A 14,684-nucleotide genomic window follows, 5' to 3' on the forward strand; every position below is an offset into this window, starting at 1 on the left:
TTTTCAAGTACCTTCATTAGGTTTTATATTCGATGGTCTCAGCCTCCAGAAAAAGCCTGGGCCAAATTCAAACCACAGTCATAACATTGGTGTAACTGATCTGAATTTGGATTATGCAGTCTACAGATGTACAGTTCCCTAATGTCTTACGATGCATCCTTGCCAATCACCTGTACTGATGGAATATTTTCCTTCTCAAGAACAATCATCAAATAAAATTTGACACAACATAAGGTGATATCAGGGCAGATGACCAAAGCTTGGTCTAAGAGGTAGGTTTTAAGAAGTATCTTAAAAGACATGAGAGATGTTGAATGGCAGAGGAGTTTTGGAAGGAAATTCTAGAGGTTAGGCAGATGAAGGCAGAGTGAACAATGATGTAGCAAAAAAAATCAGATGAGAGCAGAGGTATCGTAGGGCTGCAGAAAGTTACAGAGATAGAGGGGAAAGACCATGAAGAAATTTGAAAGTGGATAAATTTTTTTAAAGTAAAGCATTGCTGAATGAGGAGCCAATGTCAGTCAGCAAGCACATGGGTAATGAGTGAAAGGCATTTTGGCAGCAGAGGTTGGATGAGTTTAGGATTGCAGAGGATGCAATGTGGAAAGCTTGTCAGGGAAGAACTGAGATTGTTGAGTCTAAAAGTAACATAAGCATAGACGAAGGTTTCAACAGGTAAGTAGCAGCCATGTTGGAAATAATGTCACATAGGGGTAAGTAAGACTGCCTTGGTGATGCAGAGGATAGGGGAATAAATTATGTTGAAAAACATTCATTTGTAATGAGCAACAGTTCAAGTTTATATGATCTCAGAAAGTAGCAAAAGTCTTTTGCCACCTATTTCAGTCAATTATTTAAAATATGAACATTTTCAGACTTACAATGGGCGGAATTATTCGGCGGGGGGTGGGGCCACAAAATGCAGCTAACCGTTCAAAACCCCATTGACTTTGGTGGGACCGGAAGATCCCGCCAGTGAGAGGAGTCATAAAATTCTGCCCATTAGCATTTTGATCATTTCACCCAATATTTGAAAAAGTTGTTTAGATTCTCCAAGAAAAGGAATTTGCCACATTAATAAGGGTAGCAGAGGAGTTCCAGATTTAACAATATGGACTGTCACTTGGAGAATCCTGTTGAAAATGGCAGATTTAACTGTCACTGAAACTTGAGTCACTTCATTTAGGTTTTTAGATAACCAAATGCAGTAATCTGTGTTATCTCCACTACAGGAAGAGAGGAGAGGCTGACAGAAACCATGCAACACTTCACATCACTTAAATACCATTCCCATTCCACTGTGGTAAATTTACAGAACATTTGAAATAGGGTAGTTTGGTGGGAACTGTCCCAGTCCTATAAGCAACACAAACAGAAGTGAAAGTCTAAACAGTGAGGGGACCATTTTAAAAAAATGTTAAAATAGTGATGTAACAACTAATGGATTGCTCCTGGTAAGATCAGAGATGCAATGTTTAATAAGGTCAGCAGCATTATACCGTTATGATTATGCACTTTATTTTGCTCCTAAGGTGCAACACGCTATAACATGGTACATCCTACAAGGGCTACAAGCTCCAATTACAAATCCAAAATTCAATTAGAAGTCAATTCCTTTTCAGCATCTCCTTAGGTCAAATAGAAGATGGCTGTCTCTATTTTACACAGTGAGGAACAATTGGCTTTCTTTCTCCATTTTATAATTCTTTTCAAGGATTATTTTGCATCTGTAACAAATCTGGTATTTGAAGTGTAATGCAATATTTTTAAATGTATAGACATTACATGTTTATACATTTTTAAATGTATAAACAATAATAAACAAATGTATAAACAATAGTGTGAGGTGATACACTTCGGTACAAAGAACATGGAGAGACGGTATAAAATAAAGGATACTATTCTAAAGGGTGAGCAAGAGCAGAGAGACCTGGGTGTATATTTACATAAATCACTAAAGGTCGCAGGACAGGTAGAGATAGCGGTTCCTAAAGCATATAGTATTCTAGGCTTCATTAATAGGGGCATAGAATACAAGTGCAGGGAGGTTATGATGAACTTATAAAAGACACTGGTTAGACCTCAGCTGGAGTACTGTGTACAGTTCTGGGTGCCATACTATAGGAAGGATGTAAACACGTTGGTGAGAGTGCAGAAGAGGTTTACGGGAATGGTTCCAGGGATGAGACACTTCAGTTATGAGGAAAGATTGGAGAAGTTGGGACTGTTTTCCTTGGCGAGGAGAAGGCTAAGAGGAGATTGATAGAAGTTTTCAAAATTATGAGGGGTCTGGACAGAAGAGATAGGGAGAAACTGTTCCCACTCGTAAACAGATTGAGGGCACAGTTTTAAAGTATTTTCCAAAAGAAGCAAATGTGGGGTGAGAAAAAACTTTCACACAGCAAGTAGTTAGGGCTTGGAATGCACTGTCTGGAAGTATGGTGGAGGCAGGTTCAATTGAGGCATTCAAGAGGGCATTGTTTCTATTTAAATAATCATCCAATGTGCAGGGTTACGGGGAAAAGGAGGATATTGGTACTAAGTTAAAATGCTCAGAGTGTGTGCAGACACGATGGGCCAAATGGCCTCCTTCTACACCGTAACAATTCTGTGATTCTGTGAAATCTCCTGTAGTCTGGAGCACAGTTGTGATATGTACCTGCTCAGCTAAAGTTAAGTTTAATCTGGTCTGTCCCTTTAAAGGCACAGCATGCATACTCCTACTGGGAAAGTCTAAACTGGTAACTGAAGGTAACTTATTGGGCCGGATTCTGTAGAACCAGTAACAGTTTGCTGTTATTGGATGCCAGAGGGGTCCTGCAACTTCTGGACACGTCCACTATATGTGACATGCAAATCCCAAAACAGTGGTGGGCCAACCAACTCTACTTCAAATGGCAAGCATGAATCCAATGTGTATTTAGGTTAATTGTTCACTATTGATGAATGTTATACCTGGTATTTCCAGGAAGCGTAAGGGGCCTCTCCCATCAGAAAGGATCTTTTAAAAGTAAAAATAGATGATTTTTTAGGATTAAATCTTTTAAAAGTTTGATAGATCTTTAAGTAAAATCTATGACTGTTTAGCATGATTGATCAGACTTTTTAAAGATCACTTTCTGATCAAAATATTGGACTTAAAAAATGTTTACATTTTTAATTTTGAAATGTTTATTTTTTTAATTTTGTAAAATTAATCAATCATTGTCTACTACATCTAATTTCCTAATGCCTTTTTACTGCAGCAGCTGCACAGTTTTTGTGTTTGCAGTGACTGTAAGTCATGCCCATTAATGCCTCCTATGTTCGACCAAGCTACACAGCGCTGTTGGGCCTCACTTCAGCCAACGTCAGGAGGGAATCCTTCCTTAAGGCAACCAAAATTCTCACCAATGGTAGGTTTGTGCGGAGATTTATTCAATGACAGCCATCACTGCACTACTGACCATGAAATTCAGCTAACTGATGATTGCAAAATCCTGATAACAATTAGATGGCTGTTGAAGCTGCTTGACACTTTTGGATAGAACGCTTTTGTGGAACGTCAACACTAGACACAAAATTTATACAAAATAAAGACAAGCATACATTTTTGACATTTATGCTATTCTAAAGTACATTCGTACATACATATAATCTGTTGCAGTTTCATTCAGATTGCTTAAATTTATAAAACAAGGTTTTCATTTTCTCTCTTACCTCTCTAAATAGGCAGAAGAAAAATCACTACCATTCTTCAGTCTTTGGCCTATCAGGCCAAATTCCGTTTCAAAGAATGCTCTTGACTCACTTGACATATTAGATGACTTATACCACCTTTTCTGTAGGCTGACAAAGTCATCATCAATTGTATTCAATTCATCTTGCGCAAGCTGTAAAAATAATCAAAAGATGAAGAAAAAAAATGGGCATGCTAACAAAATGGTAGTATTCAACATTTTTTTTAATAAAAGCTGAAGTTAAACACAAAATTAGGCTTCAAAAATTTAAGACAGCTTTCAAATGTAATCTAGAAGCCTGATAAAAGCACTCTTTCTAAGAGGTAGCAAACAAAGATTAACCAACAATTAAAGGGTCCATTACTTAATTTTCATGCATTAATGCCCAATTTTATTTTGTGATGAAGAAGCACAGAATGAGTTTACTTTGGTGAATTTTGTACCCATCATGATAAGAGTTGATAGCATTGTTTAATGGAGTGCTTTCCTATTTCACGCACCTGGGCCTTGAAATTAGTTGGAAAAAATCTTCCACTTTGGCACTCAGGCATGTACCAGAAATTGCACAGCCCCAGCCTGTGATTTTCCATCCACTAATTTTGAAGCAGAATATCTAGCCTTAGGTTCTTGAATACTGCCAACTATTGACAAGGTTCGATTCATTTAAAATTAACACCTTCAATAATGCGGCAGATAAAAAAAATGTTAGATATGCTAATAATTGAAGAATCCAATTTCAATGCATTTTTGTTAGCCTTAAGACTCTACAGTAGAGTGCAGCCACTTCTAACACACAGATCCCTCTATTCTGCTTCAGCATATTTTAGGCTTAACCAGAGATGAGTACCCAAATGGCATACCATTGTACTTCTATTTCCCACTTTAATATTGAAAATTAGTGTTGAATAGAGATGGTTTTCTGCTGTCGGGGGCCTTCATGCAAAAGGATTTGCTTCAGGCTGACCAAAATCATTTCACATAGACTTCTGTACTGGCACAGAAAGGAAGCCTTCATCCCATTTAGTCTGGGTTGGGGTTTGAGGTGTGAAAAGACATTTGTTAAGAATACAGCTAGAGTAGCAGATTTTCAGTTGTGCTTGGAGGTAAATTACCAACTGGGAAAGAGTACACAAATGAGGCAGGGTGAGGCAAATGACATCTGCATATGTACACCCTGCCTAATTTTCCTGCCATTTAAATATAGGGAAAGAAAATGTATAGTCTTACTAACTGCCCAATTTTCCTCTTATGCACTCTGCTCAGCCAGTTATTTACCCCTAAGTACAGAGGAAAATTTTCTCATTAGTTTCAAAGGGGATTATACAATCCAGTCCTTTCTAAATCTACTTTATTACAAATGCAAAAAAACTTTTCCATTTCATAATCATAAATATTAGGAGAAATACAGCATTACATTGCTGTGATACAATGTTATAAATATCTCTGATCCAATGAAGAAGAGCTTTCTATTTCTGTTACACTGTCTTGCATCATTTCTTTCTCTTTTTTTTTACTTTTGCCTTTTCCCTCTTGTTTTAAATACTCAAAGGGTAAAAAATATACCCAGTGAATTTACCCAAGTTAATAAAGCCAGAAACATTAAATAAGAGATGTTTGGGTACCTTCGTCAAATGCATTGATGATCCAAAGGTTAAAACATTTCTTTCAGCTCTGGGACTCAAAGTTCAAATCTGATGTACTTGAATGAACCAAGTCACTTCTCCCAAATAACCTATTATTAACTTTGTAGTGATCAATTCGGAGCTATTTTTGCACACATATGAACAGATTTCATGATGCAATTGGTATACATTTATAAAATCCATCACCAATAACAGAAAATAAACATTGAATTTAATTTAATAGCAGTTATTTTTAAAGTTATAATTTAAAAGTTAAAATGGAGGTAGTTGGAAGTCAACCATCTCAGTTCCAGGACATCACTGCAGGAGTTCCTCAGGGTAGGTCCTAGGCCCAGTGATCTTCAGATGCTTCACCAAGGACCTTCCTTCCATCATAAGGTCAGAAATGGGAATTTTCACTGATGATTGCATGATTTGCAGCACCATTCGCAACTCCTCAGATACTGAAACAGTCCATGTCCAAATGCAGCAAGACCTAGACAATATCCAGGCTTGGGCTGCAAAGTGGCAAATAACATTCACACTGCACACGTACCAGGCAATGAGAGAATCTAACCATTGCCCCATGACATTCAATGTCATTATTATCACTGAATCCCCCAAAGCAGCCCGCTTGATTGGCACCCCTTCCACAAACATTCACTCCCTCCACCACTGACTAACAGTGGCAGCAGTGTGTACCATCTGCAGGATGCACAGCAGGAACTCACCAAGACTCCTTAGGCAGCACCTTCTAAACCCACGACCATTACCATCTAGAAGGACAAGGGTAGCAGACAATGGAAACACCACCACCTAAAAGATCCCCTCCAAGCTACTCACCATCCTGACTTGGGACTATATCACCATTCCTTCACTATCACTGGGTCAAAATCTTGGAACTCTCTCCCTAACAGCACTGGAGATGTACCTATGCCACAGGGACTGCAGTAGTTCAAAAAGGCAGCTCGCCATCACCTGCTCAAGGGCAATTAGGGACAGGCAATAAATGCTGGCCTACATCCGTAAGTGAATTTTTAAAAAGTCACCTCTCCCAAATGACCTACTATGCTTTTAGTTCAATTGATCGCTATAAAGCTATTTTTGCACACATATTAACAAATTTCATGATGCAGTTGGTTTATAAAATCCATCACCAATAACAGAAAATAAACATTAAAAATAACAGCTACTAACTTAAAATTTCAAAGTTTAGAATTTCACAGATTGCTGATAAATTCATGCTAACCTCTAACTCAGACATCCTTTGTGCAAAGTCCCCGTGCACATTAGAATCAATGAGGAGATGTATTTTTTGCATCATTTTATGCTCATTCTGTTCCAAACGGCGACGAATCTTCTGGAGTTCCTGTTGGAAACTCATGTCAACCTTTGGCAATGCTGATTGTTGTGGTGATGTTACTACTGGTACTATTACTTGTCCTGCATTTGAAGACAACATAAAAGTTTGGGATTTGAAAAAGCAATAACTCTATGAAGGCCATTACCTTCATAGACCACACAGAATTTGCCTCATCGTGGATCCTACTAGTCTCATGAAGCAGACAACTGCCCACAAAGTAAAACCTCCAAAACGATAATGCAACATTTTTCTCAGCACTCCACCCCCCAAATAAGGAAACAAGCTAAAGGTCTGAAATGTTAATGCAAATTTACAACCTACCTGTATAAATTTGTCTAGGTGCATTCCATGTGTGTTTCATACAGTCCCATCAACACCGGAGGACCATCCAGTATGGTATTAGATTAACTGATCTATTCTTACCTTAATTTCTTTCAAAATCCATTCTTAACCAGGTAGTTACTCTGCTGTTTTATTAAGTTCATGTCATGATATCATGACATGAATTGTGCTTTCTCTACTTTCTTTGGGTTGAGGGGCGGGGGGACAACACAGGGGCAGAGATGGAGAAAAGAGAGGAAAAATGTTTCTGATCTCTATATTTATTTGAGGCTTTAATTTTGCAATTATGTCCATTGGCCACTGCAAATTAAAACACTGCAACATTGATTCTCCACCATAACTAAAGAAGCACCTTTCACAAATTAAAATAGGCACAACATTGACAAGTTCCCCAGCTTTCAACTGGCTGCTGCCAGTTGACCCTAGTCCTTATGTATATATTTAATTCACACAATAAATACATTTAAATACTTCAAATTCTGCACAACGTCTTTGAGAGCAGCATGCGAGCCTTTGTCAGTGAATTTACTTTTCCAGATTATATTAGGGCAAGATTGTTTTCTCTCTCTGAACACGACAAGTTATTCGTTTGCCGGCAGCCTGATTTCATCATGACACCTTCACCCAGATCCAACTCCTGTTGGTTTTCTGACCTCTCCTTGATTCAATCACTTTCCTGGTCTGACCTCTTGGCATTCAAATCATCTTTTTTTTTAAACGGATAATCAATGAAATATCCTCAACAGTCGAGTGGAAATCAAGTGTTTACTGTGCAAAACTGCCAACTACTGGCATATTAGCATGACACAAAGGTCACACAGCAATAAGTTCAGAATTGAACCATAATACTGAATCAAAATAGGAGCAAACAATTTGATCTTTCTTAGTTCTCTGACTATATAAATAAGATTGCTTTAAATACTTACTTGATCATTTGCACTAGCAACTCACCTGAATTAGTAGTCCCTAATCCCTGCTGGACACCCTGCTTGTAAGTATATAGGCTTGCTTGTAATGCTAATATCAGAAAAAACTTTGATTTATCTCCGGCATTAATATGAATTGATCTGCTCAGTTGAAAAACACATACCACAGTCTCAACAATCCAAGTACTAAAGGTTATGTTGCTCTTTCTTCTAATTCTCTTACCCTTGATCTTTTATCACCTCATTTGAGATCTCTCATTTGCTGGAAACAACAAATTTCAATTTATTCTCTCATACCCCTTAATAATTTTAAACATTTCTGATAAATCAACATGTAATCTCTTTTGTTCTAATAAATGCTGCCTTAGAATTTTGAGAGTTTTCATGAAGAACTCCATTGGACTATCACTTCTTGGAAAATTGTTAAGAAAAACCCAGAATAAGGCTCCAAAATATTACGTACAAACTTCTAGCTACTTCAATATTTACTTAAAACTTTGATAGTCAAAAAGTAAAAAAATGTTATCTACTGTACATATGAGGCCAAAATTTACAAAACAATGCTCTGAGGAAGGAGTCTCTCTCACATTCCCAAAATATCCTCCTAGCCAGCAGAATGCATATTTTCCTTTGGACTTTATGTTTTTGAAAGAGGTTCACATCTGCCTTACAAATAAGCGTTGCCCAGATTTTGTCAGGATTTCTGTCGGTGGATAGAAGTTTGTATGTGATACTGAAACTGATCACATGTGAAAACTAACACTGTGCTTTGGATGATGTCACCCAGAGACAGCATAAAGATGAGAAATAGGAGAGGGCCAAAGGATGGATCCAGATTTAATGGTGCAGGAACAGGAGGAGAAATCATTGCAAGTGATTCATCAGCAATGATTAGATAGAGAAGAATGAAACCAGGTAATCAATAGTCTCACCCAGCTGGATGACAGTGGAGAGGCATTGGAGGTGCAGTCAACTGGTTCAAAGGCGGCAGACAGGCCAAGAAGGATGATGAGGGACAGTTTACCTTTGTCACATCAGTTGTCATTTGTGACTTTGGTAAGAGCCATTTCAGCATTGCGGCAGGGCAGAAACCTGATTTGAGGGATTCAGGGCTCTGGGAAAGATGGGCACAGATTTGGGAGACAAGGACTTGAGAGGAATGGATAGTTGGAGATGAGGATCATAAGGTCATGAGTTTGGCACTGGTACAAAGGGCTGAATAGCCTTTATCTGTGAGATAACAGCAGAGGACAGGCCCCTGGGTTCTGCTTGTCACATTCCACCAGAGTACATTCCCATCATCCCTCCCTTCTGCCCCCACCTGCCAAATAATTACCAACCCACATCAAAAGGTTACCCCAACTGTGTGCGTTTTTATTCTAATTTCTGGACAACCTCAAATGCCTTACATTACACTCTCCCATCCACCGTGTTAGTGACCTCTAAAAATGCAACTAGATCAGTCAAACATGACCTTCCCTTGACAAATCCATGCCAACATTACCTCACACTTGTTCAAATGCTCAGCCACTCAGCCCCTGATGACAGATTCCAGTAACCCCATAACTGATGTTAAAACTCACAAGCCTGGAATTCTTTGGTTTCTCCTTCCCTCCCTCCTGAAATAACAGAGTGACATTTGCAGTTTTCCAATCCACAGAGACAATTTCTCAATCTAGAGTGCTGTGGAAAATAACGACTAATACATCTGCAATTTCCTCTCACATTTCTCTTAATAAGATGCAGTGAAAACCGTTAGGTTAATTTGTCTATTTCAACTCCCATTAATTGTTAATAAAAGCTATAAGCTCCTCCCCGCAATTTATTTTAGGTCCCCTTGTACTCCTGGTATTATGTTCTCCTCTCTAATGTTAAAAAGATTATAAATTATCCTTTTAACAAGTTTGCCATGTCCTGATTGTGCATTATAGTCTCACTTTCATCTGTCTTAATGGGCCTAGCATTTCCCCTTTGAGTCTCTCGTAATATATATTCATAAATTGTACATCTCTTTAAGGAAACATAATGTATCATAGTAAATATTACAAACCCTGTCCATGAGTTCTTTCTTCCTCCAAAACGGTCACCAAGTTTACGTAGTGCTTCTTGCTTGAGCCAAAATCAGATTCCAGTTTTCTCTTATCTGCATCAGTAAAGTATTGCGAATCCTTACTGTACAGCTGGAAATTTTTAAAGTTACTTTCCAGGTTTCTTATGATGAGCTCATAATCCTCACGAGACATTGTCCGTAACTGGTAAAAAAAAAGGGATATTATTTGCAAGGGATAATTTTTTTGACTTAATTCTCTGGAGGTGAGCTGTGAGAGATTTTACCTCCACTGAAATAAATCAGGAATCCTACCCCATCCTGCACCTATTTTCACGGGGGCGGGAATGGGGGTGGGTCACTTTTCACACATGGGCATTTTGCAGAAGCAGCTGCTCATGTAAATTAGCAGCTTGCTCCAGTCATGACTAATTTTGGGTGCGTGAAACATGTGTGCAGGTTAGACCTGGGAGCAGCAGGTTTGAACTTTGTGGAATCCTTTGGAGAGGTGTGGTACCCTTTTGGATATGGTCCCGGGACACCTTTGGGGGGAAGTCAGGTGCGCCTTGGGAGAGGCAGGTGCCCTTTGGGATTGTCAAAAGTAGGCATGAATGTACGTAAAAAGTGCATAAACTAACTGTAAAGTTCATTGGAAGGTTCTCATGCTCTAGTGACTGAGCTAGCCAGGCTAGCTCAAACTGGAACTGTCAGAAGTGTCAAAATGACCTCTCAAAGGCAACTGTCAAAAGTGTCAAAATGAACTGTCAAGGCAACTGTTAAGTTGTCAGGCATTTAAAATTCCTGTCCTTTAAATCTTTGAAATAAAAACTGTCTGGAGTGTTTTTTAAAAAACCATTACTTGCTATTTCACTCTGATAGATTACCATAACTGGATTAATGCATTAATTTCACAACCTTCCATTATCACAGTAGGGTGCCTGACATTTCACAGTTTGGTTGACAGCTCCAAGTGTTATAGATTCTTTGAAGTGGAACTATGAATTCCAATGCTTTTTTTTAAATAAGGGATTATGCACTCGAATAAATATTTGTTCTTTTAAGGTATTATGTAGTTGAAGGAATGTAAATGTAGCGAATGGGCCTTTATGAGAGTGTTTTAGTAAAAAAGTAAAGTCTGCAATAGATACTTAGAACTTTATATTATTTCGTCTCAGCACGACTCTTGAGGTCTGCCCATGGTGGATACTGGGTGTGTTGGCAGGAAAGATGTTAAGAACAAAAGGTGGTAGGTGGGAATGTGTTGGCATGAGTTGTCAGTTTTGGCACTGGGGCTATAAAGGGCCATGGGGATGGGCAGATCCTTTTGATTGGAGGGTATGAGGAGCCATGGGGTGGGTGGGGCACTGTTTTATGTTTAATTCTTTAAAAAATTTCAACACAGCACCAGAGTACTGAGGCAGGCCTTTTGCCCAACGTGCCTCTGCACCCGACAACCTCTGCACTCATTCCAGGATTGCCCAGCCTAACTCGCAGAGAACCCCACCGTCGTGAAGCTATTAATGTATATAATGTTATTGGAAATTTTTTTTTAAAAAGAGGTTTAGTCTGTGGGTGTGTCTGTGTGTGTCTTAACTGGATTAAAACCAGCTAATCTGGGTGCTTTGATGTATAGTAGTTTTGAGATGTAAATGGCAGATGGAGGATACATTTGCACTTTGGTTGAATAGAGCATTCAAGAGTGGGAGTGAAATCTTGCACCTAGCTAGGAGACACCAAGCAATATGTTTATATTACTAATAAAGTTGATACTACGAAAGGGGTTTTATTGTTAGAAGAGGTGAAGTTCAAAGGGCTTGGTGATACAATGAGAATTTGCATTCAAAGGGCAGGCTGGGTATAACCTGAGAGGAGTTTGAGTGTGAAAGGAAGAGGCATGTAAGATCAAAGTCTGTAAGCCTAGAACTGTCCGCAAAGGAACCAAATTGAAAGGATCCTCATTTTAAATTCATAAGGTGAAAATGCTTTGCCTGGTGTTTAGTTAAATATATTGGTTGTTGTTGCCTTAGAGGAGACTAATTTGGGATTTTTAAAAAGTTATGACAGTAGTAATTTGTGGCCATGTGTATATGTTTAATTTGTTGTAAATTAATAAATGTCTCATGTAGTTTGATATAAAAACCTCTCAAGGACCAGTGGTTTTATTCCTGAATTTAGAGCTGCAGTTCAAAATATACCAGTTGAAAAATAGGTTATGACAGTTGTTTAAAGTTTCCCTCTGGGATTTTAAATAACTCAGCCTTTAAAAACTGCTGTGTCATAACACCCACCACTCTGGAACAAAAATCCCAACCTCTGGGGCACTTTCTCTCAAGTCGAGGTTGTGGGGATGGGAAACGTCCAACTCTGCGCTTCCGACCCGGGAGTGAAAATTCAGGCCATAATTTCAAATTTCTGATGTACGCTTCTAGAAGGGAGACTCCTCACTGGAAGAGGTCAAAAATTTCTCTAATAGCTGTTAGTCACAATAAATGCTTGCTGTCGAAGAATAAGTCCAAAGGTAGTCTTTTACCTCAAGCTGGTTCATTCTCAAGACAACTCTGCAGTGTAGCAGACTCTCCCAGTCCCTTCCACACTGGAGTGTTACAGCTGCACCCATTTATGTTTTTTTTTTCCCAAAGGACAATTTGATTTTATTTACAAAAATGGAGCATCACAAATTTGCTTCTTCCAGGTGAAGACAGTAGAAAGTTGTTCAACACATGCTGTGTTACCATTTCACACTACATTGGAATGCATTCTTGCTCCTTTTGTAATTTAGTCCAGCTTGACGAAGCCGATACCTTTAGCGTATTGTCTGAAGCACTGGCGGCACATGTTGAGGCCATATTTCCGGATCAGGCCGTGTCGGTTCGCACAGACTCGGCATGAGCGGGAGCCCTGGCCGAATTTCCTAGGGTGGGACCAGTAAAGCTGCTGATGACCCACGGCGGCCAGACAGAGAGAGAGAGAGCTGCACCCATTTATAGGTGAAGCAATGCCCAGCACCTATTTTAACAAGCAGTTATCTTAACAATGTAATTGCTATACAATGTAATTGCCAGTCAAGAAGATTGTTAATGGACCTTCACAATGTAATTACTCATACATTGACATAGCTACAAGTCTTGAATAGACAGAAAATATGAGTTTATTTTTTATTTTCCTTCTCATTTTCAACATTTTACATTAATTTTGCAAATCTTTTAAGTCTCATGTACCCAGTGGAGAGCAGCGACACTCTTGACACCACAAACTAACTGTGACAGGTGGCTCTTCACAGCAGGACAGGTCATTGGCCTGCACTTTACGGTCAATGGCGAAGCAAGTGCACTCACCGGTGACCTCAAAAGAAAGCTGCCCAAAAAGATCTAATGATCTGTGGCAGAAATTTCCCCTTTCCCAACGGCAGTTTACATCTGGTGCCAAATCAAATAGATATCTTGAAGTGCAGCAGCAGTGATGTCAGCAAGCAGGTGGGCAACCAACCAAATTGAAGTACTGACATGCCGCAAATCAAGAAGTTAAAAGCACTTAAAATCTTTCAGTATTCATTTAAGTTTTCAGGTAACAAAGTCATGAGGAGAATTTTCCCGTCAGCGTGCAGGGGCAGGCCCTGCATGCTGACATGTAAGGCGTGTGCCCCGACGTCACAGCGAGTCATTCTGATCTTTGGTTCGGCAGGCGCCACCCGCCGAACTGTCAAAGGCCTGTTAAGTTCATTAATCAACCAATTTAAGGAATTGACATGATTGCCTGTCCAACCTTAAGGTTGGTGGGCAGGCAAATAGCCCAAGCGGCTTTCACATTTTTCAAGAAATTTCATCCACGGGCGGGATGAGGTTTCATGAAGGGTTCATTAAATTACTAAATATTTTTTAAACATTTCATAAACATGTCCCAGCTCATGTGACGCTGTCCCATGAGGGGGCATGTGTAAATTATTTTTTAAACTTTCTTTATTTTGAAGTTTCAAACTGAACTTAATCTCCCTGAGGCAGCTCCATGCCTACAGGGAGATTTCTGCGCTCTTTTGCACGCATGTACGAAAGAGCACAGGCCCCGACTCTCCCTCCTCCCCCCACCTGCACAGGTAGTGCTGAGTGCTACCGGGCATGCTGAGCGCTGGGCGGGCCTTAACTGGCCCGCCAATGTAAAATGGCAGCACCAGCCAATCGCGGGCAGCGATCGGCTCTGCACACGACCCTGACCGGCCCGCCCAACAGGCGGAAGATTCTGCCCCATATGACTGAAGCTAAAATAAAGATAAACAGACATTTTAAAATAATTTTTTTTTGGTGGATAAACGTGATATCCCCCAAATATAAAATCAGCCTTTCGGGTCCAACAAGGGTAGTTAGCAGCAATTATCAAGTTAGTACACTGTTTAAAAACCCAATTACATCTCATTCAACAAAATGTAATTTTTATAAAGGTTTTACAGCCAGACTAAGTGTAGAAGTGGAAGCTTTCACCATGATTGCAATATTGATTGCCATCTGTAGGAACCTCTACAGTGCACCTTATGGAGGTGGATACCCCAACTGCAACTTCTGAATTTCCGCGTTACCCCACGCTCACCTGGACTCCCAAAGTTGCTCCCAGTTTTAGTGGGACAATGAGTGAACATTGACAGTTTTCCCATCATAACTACAGCAAAATTTAAGC

At 39.4% G+C, this 14,684-nt stretch overlaps 2 protein-coding genes across 3 annotated transcripts in view; both read right to left on the bottom strand.

Moving 5' to 3' along the window:
- LOC121278964 (desmoplakin-like) overlaps positions 1-14,684 on the bottom strand; it is a 92,149-nt gene that overhangs the window by 35,483 nt on the left and 41,982 nt on the right. For both annotated transcript variants that reach the window (XM_041189591.1, XM_041189590.1), the window contains exons 14-16: positions 10,023-10,224; positions 6,591-6,784; positions 3,700-3,872 (exon numbers count right to left, since the gene is read on the bottom strand). In XM_041189591.1, the coding sequence (XP_041045525.1) occupies positions 3,700-3,872; positions 6,591-6,784; positions 10,023-10,224 (569 nt within the window). The remainder of the gene's footprint in view (positions 1-3,699; positions 3,873-6,590; positions 6,785-10,022; positions 10,225-14,684) is intronic.
- LOC121278933 (40S ribosomal protein S29-like) lies at positions 12,654-14,661 on the bottom strand. The gene is made up of 2 exons (XM_041189499.1): positions 14,587-14,661; positions 12,654-13,025 (listed from the first exon to the last, which is right to left on the bottom strand). Exons 1-2 carry the CDS (start codon positions 14,659-14,661, stop codon positions 12,795-12,797), a joined length of 306 nt encoding a protein of 101 aa, XP_041045433.1. The 3' UTR covers positions 12,654-12,794.

This window comes from Carcharodon carcharias, chromosome 6 (genome assembly GCF_017639515.1).
Source record: "Carcharodon carcharias isolate sCarCar2 chromosome 6, sCarCar2.pri, whole genome shotgun sequence".
NCBI classification, from domain to species: Eukaryota; Metazoa; Chordata; class Chondrichthyes; order Lamniformes; family Lamnidae; genus Carcharodon; species Carcharodon carcharias.